Genomic DNA, 14,340 nt, shown 5'->3' with positions numbered 1-14,340 from the left:
TGTAAGCAGGCCGTAAAGCGCGGCAATTTATTGCGGCGTGTCAATAAGGCCCCTCAACGCCTTGCTTGGGCGAATCTCCTCATGGAAAACAGTAAAATCCAGCGAGGGCGATAACTTGTATCTTTACCGTTGACTATGGAACAATAAAATGTCGGCTCCTGGATATACTGTACATACTTAAATTTCGGATATCAAAAACAAAGCTCCCACCTCCTAAAATTCCTGACCTCTGACCCTTCCCAGAGATAGACCAATTTGGGTCAAAATGGACTAGGGTACAATTAAGTCCAGAACTTTTGGTTTGAACAGATTTGAGGAGTTTACTGAAGCCCCCCCCCCCCCTCCTTTTTTGAGCGCACCTTTCCTACGCTCTGTCTTTAGGGTGCCGCCCGCCTCCTTGCTCCTTGCTTCTCACTTACAGCGTGGGGGTGTGGGTGACTCGAGTGCCACGAGAGCTTTGAATAACAGCGTGAGGGGAGACAAATAAAAAGGAATAAGCTAGCCGCCCGCCACCAGTCTTCCGGCAGCAAAGAGAAGACACGGGAATAAACCATGCCGACTAAGACGGTCCCTGCAGGTACGCCCGTGTGCAAAAATATTTGCTTCCATTTTGGCTGTTTGAGATGCGTTTTGGAAAGTTGTTAACTTCAAATATTGCTGTGATTTTTTTTTTTTGGGGGAAGTCAGCACAATCACATTAACTTCCAAAAGGACGTTTAAGTGGCTTGGTAGCAAAAACTGTAGTGCTGTCATAGAATGAATTAGGCTTCCCAAAACTTGGGCTCGGGTCCCAAAACGGGTCGATTTTTATTGCTGATTATCGAGATAAATTTCTGCGAGGGATTTTATGGATCAGCAAATACAAACGCGAGTTACTCATGGATGATGTTTAGTGGTAGTGAAGTCATGTCTGTTGTGTTGCTGAGCGTTGATTCATATTTATGTTATGGGAATACGTGATGGATTTTCATTTGCGGGTGCATCGAATCAAATCGTTCCACTTTAAACTGTATTGAGAGCAGTATAAAATGATCTTTTACTGGAGATCTTGCAGACTAATGACTGCAACGGTACTAATCATACATATTTATTTAGCTTTGCAGTATGCAAAGCTAACGATCTGACTCTGATACCAGCCATGTTTAATTCTTCTGATTTGACATCACTGGTATCACTTCATGGTATTTACTAAAGATGATGGAGATATTGAATCCGAGCGGAAATTGGATTGAATTTTTTGGGGGACAAATTTTTGGATATTACAGTTAAGTGTGTAAAGGAAGATTTTCTGTTATCTGCGTTTTGAACCAAAGAGGCTCTAAATCATCCAATATGAGAAATTGTCATGTGGGATGATTCTAGTTTTACAGGCCAAGGTTGTGTTAACACTGTTGAGACCCCCCCCCCCCCCACCCCTCCCTCCCCCACTTCCACATCTAATCCCTCCACATCCTCTCTGCTATGATTGGGAACATAATGGACTTTGCACATTATTTCCCACTGGACTTTTCTGTCATCTTGATACTTTTTTTTCTTTAATAATTAGCCCCGAAATATAACTATATCCTAATCATATACAGCCAAGTGCGTTTGAATTTAGTTGCTCGGACATCTGCGCCACCCACCCAGGTTCGATTGCCAAGGTCTCGAAGGATCATCGGCGAATGTTTGATTTGGAACATATGCACCAAATGTGATATTAAAGCAAACGATTAGTTCTCAAGATTAGTATGAGAATGGTATCACGTTTCACTTTTTTTTTTAAATGCCCCATCACGCTTCCTTCCTTTTGCAGCCAGCTCCGACCCTCGAGGCGCAGCCAAAAATAATCCTCAGTAACCCGTGACCTTTTCGCCCCCCCCCTTCCCTCGCCATCCTCTTAAGTTGATAGAGTTTCACACACGCCAGCGTGTTAGCTAGTGTAACACTTGCACGCTCACGGCCGAGATAAATCAGGATGTAAAATATCATTCTCGACTCGGAAGGTTCCCATCATGCTCGACGCGCCTCGGATTTAGCTCTCTTTAAATAATTATGTCGCTCTGGGATCAGAAATGCATACATATGAAATGTCATCAAAGCACACCAAATTACCGTTACACTTAAGCGAGCAGAACATATATGAGAAGTGAAACGCTTGGCCCACTAAACCCAGCGTTGGATGCAAATCTATATTTAGATGATTAAGAAGATCATTTTAAGTGAAATTCATTTTCTCACATTAAGCCCCACAATGTCAAATTGCATTAGCGCCTTCATTTGTTTAGTCCACAAAGCGTCGCCCGCAGCTGAGCCTTAAATTGGCCGTACTTCAAAACGAGGCATAAATAGAAAGGCAATTAACTCCTATTTAATAATTTCCGTCAACTACCAGCAGGTCCCATTACACTCAACACACTGCGATACGCTGCGAGTAAAGTCAGTTCATCAAATGAGGACAAAAGATTAAAATAATTTTTGTTTTAGTAATAATGATTTCAAATAGGAGCATTATGTTTCGTTTAAAAAATGAATAATATTGTCTGGTCTGTAAAAAACAAAACATCTAAATGACTAGCAAACGTAAGATTCAATCGGCTAAATGTTTGTGTATTAGCATCACATGCTAGTTTCCCGACTGGCCCAACATTGTTGCCGTGGCAACAACATCGATGCTTGCTTGTTTGTCAGATAGCAAAGGCATTTTCAAAAATAGGCTTCAAACTGAAATTTACTAAACATAAAATGTGTATTCAAAACAACAACAACAAAGTTTTAGCTTCATGCTAACAGATTTTTTTGTTAATTCGGACATAAACGCAACAGAATCAGGGGATTCCCCCAAAGGAGAACATTCCGAACATCGGCGTGACGAGCAGCTGCGCATCTTTGCGACCGCAATGGCGTAAATTTATGCCAGAGCGAGGTCAAACTTGTGCGGCTATTTAAGGAAACGCTCCCAAAAAAAATACGCACGGCTTGTCTTTTGGGAAGTCATGAGACACCGGCGCTGACCTTTACGGGCTGCCGCACTGACCCCTCAGAGGGGAGTTTGGTATTTGATGCGTTTCCATTTCCAGCTAACTTGAGCCTCGCCTGTCGTGCCCGTCATGGAACGATGAGCCGTTGTTTAGGTTCGTGTCACAGGTTAAGACGTTATAAAAGGTGAACATTTTATAGAATGTCCGTTAGATTTACGAGCGTACGACTTGTCAGTGTCACGTCGAATATTATTTAAGACAAGATAGGAACATCTGTCACCTTATGAAACCGACGGATCCTATTTAGGATCGTATTGGTTCTTCCACGGTGGACGGAATGTAATCAGATCTGTGTTAGCATAACCGATTACAAGCCGGTTGGATAATATTTAATATTTCAACACGCGTGTTGACTTGGTTTGAATTTCGGATAAAAGTTGGTTTGCTTCTGAGATCTGTTTATGTGCTGACTCGATACTGATGTCATTATTGTTGTCACTTTGGACCTCTATTATCTTTTTTTTTTTTGGGCTGAGGCCAAAGCCATGTCTAATATAAAAATATTGCTGTGGCGCCATCATGAATTTTATTTAATCAAGCCATAGCCTTCTCTAAAAAAACTAACTTGGTCCCCGATCTATAAATAGAGTTGGTTGACTGTATATAAAAGCGAATAAAAATGATTTGCAGAGTTGTCTTGTGGTAATTTTATGGCATTAGGAAGCATAAACGCTGCATTCTAATCATATGCCGCCTTTTTTTCTCCTCCTGCAGCGAAAGCGGATGTGCCCGGTAAGTCAGCCGCATGCCTCCGTTTACCTTCTGACCTTTTTGTGCGCCTTTCATTATCACGTCCTCACTCGATTATAGTCGGCACATTTTCACTTTTGTCACCTCTGCGGCGTTGGGCCGCGAGCCGCCTCTGGTGGCCTCTGACCGCATTAATTGACTGCCGCCGATGTTGTTTATTTGCCAGCTTGTCGTTTTGTCCCTTCTATTCTGTCAGACTTTAAATACTTAATAAGAATGATAACACGGAAGTAGCACACAGAGGACCCGCTGACACAAATGTTGCTAAGCCTCGTGTGATCCTTGGCGAGATGTACTATTTATTTTGTGTGTGTGTTCCTCTTTGAACTGTATTTGCTCAGCTGTTGAAACCTCTTAACTTGTGTTTTCCACATTGCTTGGCATTTCGATCACTACAAAAAAAAAAATCTGCTAACTTTAGCCCCGCAGGAGCCAGCCGAAGAGGGTGAGGGCCTTTTTTTTTTTTTTTCTGTAAAACATGAATAAGTGGTATTCATGTTTGAAATGCACTGAGTGTTCGAAAAGCATTTGAGCTAATCCGCCACGGTAATTATTTGAATAATGCCGATGATATGTTGAGTAAATTACAGAGTGAAGAGGATAAGGCAAAGGTCAACCACTTCCTTTGCCACTGAAGGGGATAATACAGCGACAAATTTTTTTCCCGCACGTTTGCATTTCTTAGCTTGCACGATTGTAGTTATTATCCCAATATGCTGTATTAGCTTAGCATTTTTTTTTAGCATGTTTGCAATATAGCGGAATGAAGCCGAGACGACCGTTAAAACATCTTTGTGTTTTTTTTTTTGCTATTATCTCACTGTTTTTATTAATTGCTGGGAATTACTTGCTTATTAATAAGCACATCTTTTTGTGGAGCAGGTTGTTTCTAGTTAACGATGATCTTTGTTTACACAGCAGCACCAAAGCAGGAAGCTAATGCTCGGCACCTTCCAGGAAAAGAATATTGACACACTTTCTTGGAACTTTTTTTTAAAATTCTGGTCACATACAGTAGACGATTGCACAATATGCTAAAGGTCTATAGACGTACCCCCCGCAGACGTGACTCCGCTTTGGTCTACTACTGAGATTTCTTGAATATTAGTAAGTCGCCACAACGATAAAAAAATTGGCTACCTCTCAATGTCGCATTGAGTTTTCTTATTACAGGGTACAGGTGTGCCTAATGAAATGTCCCAAAGAGTGCCTATTGCCATTTTTTTTTTTGTCATATGCACTTTGTTTGCAAGATAATTAGGCATTTTGCATCTTTTCATCCACAGATGTTAGTTGCGATGGAGCATGAAACAAGCTTGTGTGCGTGTACGTCAAGCGTTGTACGACAATTTGTGCTTTTGCTTCCTCTTCGCTTTGTTCGGTTTAATCTTGCGTCTCGCTTTGTCTGCAGCAGATTCTGACTCCGACTGGGATGGTAAGAAAAAGAAGGCTCGTTGGTGTAACGGAGATGATCGTTTTTTTTAACGTTATTATTTCTCCTTTGGTAGTTATAGTCAGAGCCGGCCCGCACCTCCATGGGGCCCCGGGCAAAATTTTATTTTATGTGATAAAGCACTAATTGAGATACTGAATATCATATTTGCCTATTACAAGTATAATTTGTAATTTCGCAAGCAATCACAGGCCAGCATATCTGGGCGAGGGAGTGCTGCGCCGTTGTGGGAGTGGTCGCAGTCGACTTCAATCAGAGCCAGTCATAGTGGCTCTTTTCATTCCCCTTAAATGCAGCCGTGAAGTGGACACTTGTGGGATGCTGCTCAAACTCGATATTCCATAATAATTGTTAATTGAGTCTTGGAGGGCCCTGAAGTGGTTGTGGGACCCTATGCAGGTGCTTAGCCTGATTATACTTTAAGCCGGCTCTACTCTACAATTTAGATACTAGATAGTATGACTTTTGGGTATTTATTCATTTGAAAACTCTTAATACTTCTGTCAGGACTGAGATTAAAGTAGCAATGCTGTAACACGCACTGCGGCCAAACTAACAGCTGCTGCTAGGAGGCCTGGCGTCATTTCACATTTCAACAGGCTAAGAAGATGATACATAAAGTAAAGTTGCTACCGTGCGTTGCAGACAAGCTGCGAGATATATTCAGTTCAGGTTTTACAAGTGAAACCCAAGAAGTGGGATTTGTCGCTTAGTGGGGAACCTTATCCTGCTTTGGGACGGAGAACCTTTACGGAATGCTTCAAAAGTGTTTTTGTTATAGTATAGTGAGATCCGGTCGGGAAAAAGTGTGACGTCAACTTTGAGATAGCTTCAAAAAGATTTACTAAATGTCGCTCGATGTTCTTGTGTCACTCCACGTAGGAGGATTTCTCATCTTATGCTATGTTTGTTTGATCTCCATAGAAGTAATTGCACCAGTGCGTCTGTTCCCGTAGGGTAGACAGTTGGTCGATGGTACATACCGAGGTTGTTTAAAGCCTGTCCCACGGGGTTAAAGTTTAAGTATGTGGGTTGAGGTTATATTCGCAAGCGCAGTTTGGCTAATGAAGCAGGAACCAACTGCCAACTTCTTTAAGCTTCAATTAAAACATTCCCAATGGCGTGGAAGCGATTCACAATGAAAACAATTGAATGCTTGCTTTCCGACATCCTCAGTCTTGCAGAAGTATTCAAGATTATTTCAAATAAAATGTTTTATCCCAAATGAACCCGCTTGATTCCTTTGTGTTCGTAACAGCCATGATTACCTACATCTTTTTTTCTTTTTTTTTTTTTGTGTGGGGGGGGGGCTGTCACTGTGTGGTCCATTCACTCAAAATTTCACACTTACTCTTAGCGCTGGTATAACTGCAAATTGTTTCTCTCCCAGCTAACGTGAAGGCTGTAGGGGGCGGTAAGCTTGGAATTTTTCAGTGCATGTAAATGTTTTTTTTTTTTTTTTTTTTTTAAGCGTCTGCATCCAACATTTTATGTTGCACAGGTTCCATCTACATGTTAAATGTATATATATATATTTTTAATATTCATTTGTTGTTGTCGGAATTTTACTCATGTGCGCTTATGAGATGTGTGAGTTGTTTATTTTCAAAAGTTTTGTTAATCCTGACTGTTTGTAAGACGAACATACGTATTTCATCGTTTTTTTACGTCACTAAAAAAACGACTTGGTGTTGCTGCGCAGTTTGGTCATTGTTAGTGTTGTCTTCTGTTTCCATAGAGAGCAGACGTGATCATATCAAAAATAATGAAATCTCTGTACTTTTATTTCAGAGGTGACAGAGCTCACTGGGCTCTTCGTGGAGAAGCCGCCAGATCATGTGACCGCTATTGCAGGTGAGCTGGATAGAACACACTGTAAAAAGTGTTGACACTACTGACTGGTGTTTGCTGATGACAGGAACGGATTTGATCCTCATTGCCAAGGTCGACTCGAGCGCCTTGGTAAAGAAACCCATGATGAAATGGCTGAAGGGAAAGTGGATGGATTTGAGCAGCAAGGCTGGGAAACACATGCAGTTCAAAGAAACCTACGACAGGGAGACAAAGGTGCGACTGAAATTTCAATCGTCCAAAGACGATAGATCTTTTCCATCTTGTGTTTGTTTTCCCGTAAAAGATCTACACTTTTGAAATGACGGTCAACAAAGTGGTCGCCGGAGACGCCGGTGGCTACAGGTGCGAAGTGACAGCCAAAGACAAATGCGACAGCTCCAGCTTTGAGATCGCCGTGGAGGGTGGGTGAAATTCGAGGCTGCTGCGCATTCCACGTCGACTGATGTTCTGGTTTGATCCGGCCCTAATGTGCCGTCTCGGCAACTTCTCTCATTTCAGCCTCCCAGCAAGACCAGCAGGTGGACATTTTGTCTACCTTCAAGAGAGCGTAAGTGCATTTCTCTCTAAAAAAGGGTGACGAGTGAAGGCCTGGAACTCCAAACTGTCTTCGTTAGCAATTACAAAAATGAAGTCAGTCAAATTGAGTCCCCACGAGGCATGATTCTGACATTATGGTAATTAATAGCTGTTCCAAGTCTCAAAAATTGGTGACCCAAGTCGAAATCAAGTCATGTGACACGAATCCTATGCTCACTGTGTTTTCCTTCCACGCAGGGATGCCGGCGAAGATGAGGGTGATCTGGATTTCAGTGCTCTTCTCAAAGCTGCCAAGAAGTGAGAACATCTTTGGAAGCACATCTTCACACTCGGTGTCATTGTTTCATTAAAATGGAACTATTTCCCATGATTGACAGGAAGAGACCTGAAAAGGTGGAGGAGGAGGTCGACGTATGGGAATTGCTGAAGAGCGCCCACCCGAGCGAATATGAGAAAATCGCTTTCAAGTACGGCATTACCGACCTGAGGGGCATGCTGAAACGTCTGAAAAAGATGAGGGTGGAGCCCAAGCACAGCGAGGGTGAGTCAGGTGGAGGGTGAATAGACACTCCAAGAGCATCTGAAGTAGGCACAATGAGACCAAAGACATCCAGAAGAGAAACAAGACAAGTGATTTCCCCATCATCTCCATCTTCCCAGCTTTCCTGACCAAAATGGAATCTTGCTACACCGTGGACAAAGGCAAAAGAATCATCCTCAAATGTGAGGTGATGGATCCCAACGTGCAGGTCAAATGGTTGAAGAACGGCCAAGAGATCAAACCATCTGCCAAGTACATACATAAAAGCACCAACATACTCAATCATCATGCACGGCTTTTTATTAGTGCCATTTCTTTTTAGATTGCGTTCAACTTCCAGCGGGAAAAATATACTCGGAGAGACGGACAGCAAAATGAGATTGTAAATTAGCCGCAGAGCTCGACTGATGGGCAGTGTTTAAAAAAAAAAAAAAAAAAAAATGCGCAGCTAAAATTATCGACGCCGCAAAGTCAAACTTTCCACCGATGCTGCCATCCACACATTTTATTTTTAGGCCATCGTAAGAAGGCTCCCGGAGGGCATAGTAAGTCACACAGGCAAGACATTTATCCCTTAAGTAGGCTAATACTGATAAAATAAGACCTGTAATCATAGAGAAATACACACTATAAAAAATGTTAAAATCGATGTTTATCATTGGCTCCCAATATAATTCAATACGATATAATTCTATCATTTAATTTCAATATATTTCTATGGCACAACATGTTAACCACAAATCATTCACTCGTATATTCGTTGGTAAATAAACGGACCGGCTTTTCTCGGGTTATTTTCAAGGTACTTGATGGAGACAAATGGAAACATCCGAACGCTCACCATCAACAAGACCACCCTGGCTGATGATGCTGCGTACGAGTGTGTGGTGGGCGAAGACAAGAGTTTCACTGAGGTTTTCGTCAAAGGTACGTTCACTTTTTTGGTCGTGTGGCGACGCTATAAAATACGATAATCCTGATACTTTGAGGATTCTAAATTTGCTACTGTATGCACCCAGAACCACCTGTGACCATCACCAAGCTTATGGATGACTACCACGTGGTGGTAGGGGAGAGAGTGGAGTTTGAGATTGAGGTGTCAGAGGAGGGCGCCCACGTCATGTGGTCAGTATAACGACAGTATTGGTTAAGTTTAATTTTTTTTTTTACGACATCTGATTATGGGCTCGAAAAATTTACTGTCAAAATAATGAAGGAGCAGCACAATCGAATTATTATTTTCTTCCAGGTTCTATGGGGATGAGGAAATTGTAAAGGACGCGGCATCCACAAAGTATCGCTTTAAGAAAGACGGGAAGAAGCACACGTTCATCATCCAGGAAGCGACATTGGAGGACATCGGAATGTACCATGCTTGGACAAACGGGGGCCATACCAAAGGAGAGCTGGAGGTGGAAGGTATTATAGGAATGGTTGGACTGGATTTGACTGGGGATAAATATTTTCCTTGTGCTTCCCAATGTGCCCAGAAAAAAAACTGGAAGTGTTGCAGGACATTGCTGATTTGACGGTGAAGGCGACCGACCAGGCTTTGTTCAAGTGTGAGGTGTCTGATGAAAAGGTCACCGGCAAGTGGTACAAAGATGGAGTGGAAGTGATGCCCAGCGAACGCATCAAAATGACACACGTCGGAAGGTATACATGAGAGTAAAGATGTGAGAGAGGGGAAAAAAAACAACCCACACACCTTAATTAATTGTCCTTCCATCCGCACGTCTCTCCTGCTTGTTTCAGGTTTCATCGTCTGATCATTGACGACGTGAAGCCGGGGGATGCCGGAGACTACACTTTCGTTCCTGATGGATACGCTCTGTCACTTTCGGCCAAACTCAACTTCCTGGGTGAGGGAAACAGAAACATTAGCGAGGTGATGGGGATACATTCATCATGAGCAGACAGCATTAAAGCTTCTCTTTTTCTCTCCCGATACAGAAATCAAGATCGACTATGTGCCCAGGCAGGGTAAATAAACTTTTCTTACCTCTCCTCCTTTGTCAAAGTAAAAGCTTTTTATGATTCTTATGCATTTAATTGGTCCAAACAGATCCTCCAAAGATCCATCTGGACACCACCGGAAACATGGTGTCCCAAAACAGCATCATTTTGGTGGCTGGCAACAAGCTGAGACTGGACGTGGAGATCACTGGAGAACCAGCACCCAAGGTGCTCTGGTCCAAAGGAGACCAGGTAAGGATGCGTCACGTCTTCATTGGGCCCACTGCATCACAGGCTGCTTCGTGTTTCTTGGAAACCATGACTAGAATGTGGCCCGCGACCAAAATAAGTTTTATATCCCTGCCCTGTTGACATGTTTGGCATGTACGCACTGAAGCGGACTTACTGATTGTGTCCAATATCGTTATTATTTCGATTTACATTTCCTATGTACCGCAAGACTATTAGCCGTACATCTGATTCTCGCAATGCTTACACGGTAATGTAACAGAAGCTGCCGGCGGTCAGCGCTAGTAAATTCGGTTGTCGTAAAACACAAAAGTTGATCTGCCCTCGAGCTTCTCTAGTTAGCTGCTCTGAAATAGCTTTGGGACAAACATGAGCCTTGCGTCTTCCCTTACAAATGGTATTTCCACTCTTCTCCCTCGGAGACTAGCACCGGACTCAATGGGGGTAATCTCATATTCATATCAATACTTGAGAAATACTTGATGAATAATACGTACCTGTTAAAAGGTGCCATTTCCTGTATGTTAGCCAATCACGGAGGATTCCGGACGAGTCAGAGTGGAGAGCAGGAAGGACTTGAGTTGCTTCATCATTGAGGGCGCAGAGAGGGAGGACGAGGGCAGCTACACCATCGTTGTTACCAACCCGGCCGGGCAAGACAAGGCTGTGCTGAATATCAAGATAATAGGTAAGTCAATGAGATATTTGTTCAAATGAACATTCCAAATGAAGCAATTTGTCGCATACCTGCACTGTGTTTGAATTCCAGATGTGCCCGATGCTCCCGAGCATGTCAAGTGCACAACAGTGGGAGAAGATTGCGCCACCATCATCTGGGAGGCTCCTAAATTTGATGGCGGTGCAGCACTCAAGGGTAAAGAATGAAGACGTGGAACACGCACAGATGTTCCGTCCTTGTCTCAATGTTTGTCTTCATTCAGGCTATCTGATGGAGAGAAAGAAGCACGGTTCTTCCAGATGGACAAAGCTCAACTTTGACGTGTACGAATCGACCACGTACGAGGCCAAGAAGATGATTGAAGGCGTCCTGTACGAGATGAGGGTGTTTGCCGTCAACAGTATCGGCATGTCCCAGCCGAGTCTCACCTCCAAGCCCTTCATGCCTATGGGTAAGCCTCGCGGCCGCCCTGTTTCTTTTCTTCCTCTCCGAACCGCCGGCTCTTTCTTTTTCCATGACGCTCAGCCCCGACGAGCGAGCCGACCCGTCTGTCGGTGAACGACGTGACGGACACCACGTGCTCCCTGAAGTGGCTGGCCCCGGAGAGAATCGGAGCCGCGGGCCTGGATGGCTACGTTATTGAATACTGCAAAGATGGAGGTCTGGTTCTCTGTCGCAGCCAGCTGATTCTTGATGAAGATCAAATACAGTATTGATTTGTTATTGTTTCCGCCCACAGATACTGAATGGGTGGTAGCCAACACAGACCTGTGTGAAAAACAGAGCTACGTGGTCCGTGGCCTACCTGTTGGGGAGAAGATTAACTTCAGGGTGGTGGCAGTGAACATTGCAGGGCGCAGTGCTCCCGCCATCATGTCAGAGCCCGTCACGATCCGTGAAATCATGGGTGAGTCGGAGGAGTTGAGTCAACTAGCCGATTCTGCCGGTTAATCGACTTTAAGGTTTAAACGTCAATGTGGTTTGTTTATGGGATGGACTTTTCAATGGCTTTACCTTCATTAGAGCGTCCGAAAATCCGCCTACCTCGGCACCTGAGGACAAAGTACATCCGTAAAGTGGGAGAAAAGATCAACCTGACCATCCCCTTCCAGGTCAGACAAAAAAAAACAATCAGATATAAGAATGAAGATTCATCACGTGTCATTTTCTCACAGGGGAAACCACGTCCCGTCGCGAACTGGTTTAAGGATGGGCAACCCATTGACCCAAAAATCATCAATGTACGTACCTCCAACGTGGACACCATCCTCTTCATCCGTTCGGCAGAGCGAGAGCACTCCGGAACATACGAGCTGGTTCTAAAGATCGAGAACATGGAGGACAGGGCCAGTTTCCAACTCAGAGTTGTTGGTAAGTACCCGTTCTTCGTGTCCCCGGGGTTGCGGAAACATCGATTGCGTTACGTCGATCCAATTAGAAAAGCCGGGGCCACCTTTAAACGTGCGGGTGTCCGACGTGTGGGGATTCAACGCCGCTCTGGAGTGGGACCCCCCCACCGATGACGGGAACTGTGAGATCACCGGATACACCATCCAGAAGGCCGACATGAAGACTAAGGTGAGACAAAGACAGGAAAAGACAGGAAAAGGAAGGGAAGGTGACTGATGATGATCATATTGTCTTTCTTAGGAATGGTTCACTATTTATGAGCACAACAAACGGACCCACTGCACGGCGTCCGACCTCATTATGGGCAACGAGTACATGTTCCGCGTCTACAGCGAAAACTTGTGCGGCCTGAGCGAGGAGCCTCGTCAAAGCAAGAACACGGCCACCATCGCCAAGACAGGTGCGAACGTTACTGTGATTGAAATAGTTTCCGTTATAATTCTTCTTTCGCCACGTATCGTAGGTCTGCAGCTGAAACAAAACCCCTACCAGGAGATGGATATGTCCTGCGTGCCGAAGTTCACTCAGCCGCTTGTGGACAGAACTGTGGTGGCCGGGTATACCACTGCCATCAGCTGTGCCGTCAGAGGCTTCCCTAAGGTATCGCCCGTCAATCTGTGGAGTCCAAGTCAGACAATAGCTTTGGTGGGAATGGATAACATCTCATCCCGTGATTTTGTTCCTCAGCCCAAGATCGTATGGATGAAGAACAAGATGATCCTTGGTGAAGACCCCAAGTACTTGATGCAGAACTACCAAGGCGTGGTCACCCTCAACATTCGCAAGCCGAGCCCCTTTGACGGAGGCAAATACACCTGTGTGGCCATCAACGAGCTGGGCAAAGATGAAGTGGAGTGCAAGCTGGACATTCGAGGTTGGTAGAGATGCCGCGAGAACTCACGACTTGATCAGATATCTAAAGAAAACAAAGAAGCAGAAATGCAAACATGCTTAACTCAAGACATATCCGTTAAGTCGGGTCTAATCTATTTACACGCCACCCGTAGTTACACCCCAGTAATGATTTCCGAGCGTGGTGGGGGAGCATATCAATAACAGCTGGCCTCATCTTGTTAGCTGCCAATGCTATCGCTAATGTGGTTGCGGATGCAGATTTATGGGTTTTTTTTAAACATATTTTTTGGACAAATGCCAATCATCTGCCCTGCCTTCCAACAGCTGCCGTGGATCCACAACAGGATTAGGAAAAAGAAGAGTAACGCCTACTCTGAACAGAGAACGTCAGAGATTGTCATGAAAAAAAAACAAATAAACAGAAATTATTGGTGTGTGTTGGATTTGGTTGTCCTTAATTTGCAAACGATTCCATTTGTTTTGGAAAGAGGCTGTAATTAGGTCATACTAATACATTTTGTCAAGACTTTAGGTCCTATTTCTGTCTTCTAACTTTGAGTGCAAAAAAAAAACCCAAGAGTGAACCTTACGACGCTTCACTGGAGCATAAAGCTCTCGTCTCGTTCACAGCCGAGAAAATACTGCCGTGAGCAACGGCGCCACTGCAAGGAGGCCTCCCGCCATTGCAAGAACTGCGGCGGCACCCGCGTATCGATCCGGTAAAGGTCATGGAGAGATTTCCAAATGGGGTCATATATTTCAACCGCTTCTTATCCTCCCCGGGAGCTGTATTTTTGGGTCGTGACGCCGATGTGCATTTCGCTGAAGCGCCGTGCCGCCTGATTAATTCCGTCCCTATTATTTCTTATGTGAAATCTATTAAAAGTCAGTCAGAACAAATCAAAGGCCCGAGTCTACTATAATGGATTGTTTTGCAAGGGTCCGCTGTATTTAATCGCTGTCGCTCAAGTCTAACGTAATTACTCAAATTGCATTGGGGCCCATTAGTGCCACATGGCGTGCTGTAATTAAACAC

General features: G+C 44.1%; 1 protein-coding gene across 7 annotated transcripts; it reads left to right on the top strand.

The window, feature by feature from the left end:
* Positions 1-430: 430 nt before the first annotated feature.
* mybpc2b (myosin binding protein Cb) lies at positions 431-13,738 on the top strand. Of its 7 annotated transcripts, none has more exons than XM_049760205.2 (30): positions 437-577; positions 3,735-3,752; positions 4,192-4,215; positions 5,185-5,205; positions 6,614-6,637; positions 7,015-7,077; positions 7,142-7,290; positions 7,361-7,478; positions 7,576-7,624; positions 7,852-7,911; positions 7,992-8,155; positions 8,275-8,407; positions 8,958-9,082; positions 9,175-9,280; positions 9,405-9,574; positions 9,646-9,811; positions 9,911-10,017; positions 10,109-10,138; positions 10,221-10,363; positions 10,889-11,048; positions 11,130-11,234; positions 11,302-11,490; positions 11,565-11,699; positions 11,779-11,946; positions 12,063-12,151; positions 12,215-12,410; positions 12,478-12,617; positions 12,690-13,049; positions 13,137-13,323; positions 13,629-13,738. In XM_049760205.2, exons 1-30 carry the CDS (start codon positions 553-555, stop codon positions 13,652-13,654), a joined length of 3,450 nt encoding a protein of 1,149 aa, XP_049616162.1. In that variant the 5' UTR covers positions 437-552; the 3' UTR covers positions 13,655-13,738. The 7 variants fall into 7 exon arrangements, with proteins under 7 accessions (XP_049616168.1, XP_049616162.1, XP_049616161.1 ...); XM_049760204.2 differs by having other exon boundaries at positions 5,182-5,205; XM_049760207.2 differs by lacking the exon at positions 5,185-5,205.
* The last annotated feature ends 602 nt before the right edge of the window (positions 13,739-14,340 follow it).

This window comes from Syngnathus scovelli, chromosome 21 (genome assembly GCF_024217435.2).
Source record: "Syngnathus scovelli strain Florida chromosome 21, RoL_Ssco_1.2, whole genome shotgun sequence".
NCBI lineage: Eukaryota > Metazoa > Chordata > Actinopteri > Syngnathiformes > Syngnathidae > Syngnathus > Syngnathus scovelli.
This window is presented reverse-complemented; position numbering and strand designations above follow the sequence as displayed.

Excerpts from the sequence above, each read along its gene's own strand:
- mybpc2b (XM_049760202.1), top strand. The coding sequence starts at position 5,076 with ATGAAACAAGCTTGTGTGCGTGTACGTCAAGCGTTGTACGACAATTTG. Across the intron at positions 7,625-7,851 it reads TTGTCTACCTTCAAGAGAGC|GGATGCCGGCGAAGATGAGG; the intron begins GTAAGTGCATTT and ends CCTTCCACGCAG. Across the intron at positions 8,156-8,274 it reads GGAGCCCAAGCACAGCGAGG|CTTTCCTGACCAAAATGGAA; the intron begins GTGAGTCAGGTG and ends CCATCTTCCCAG.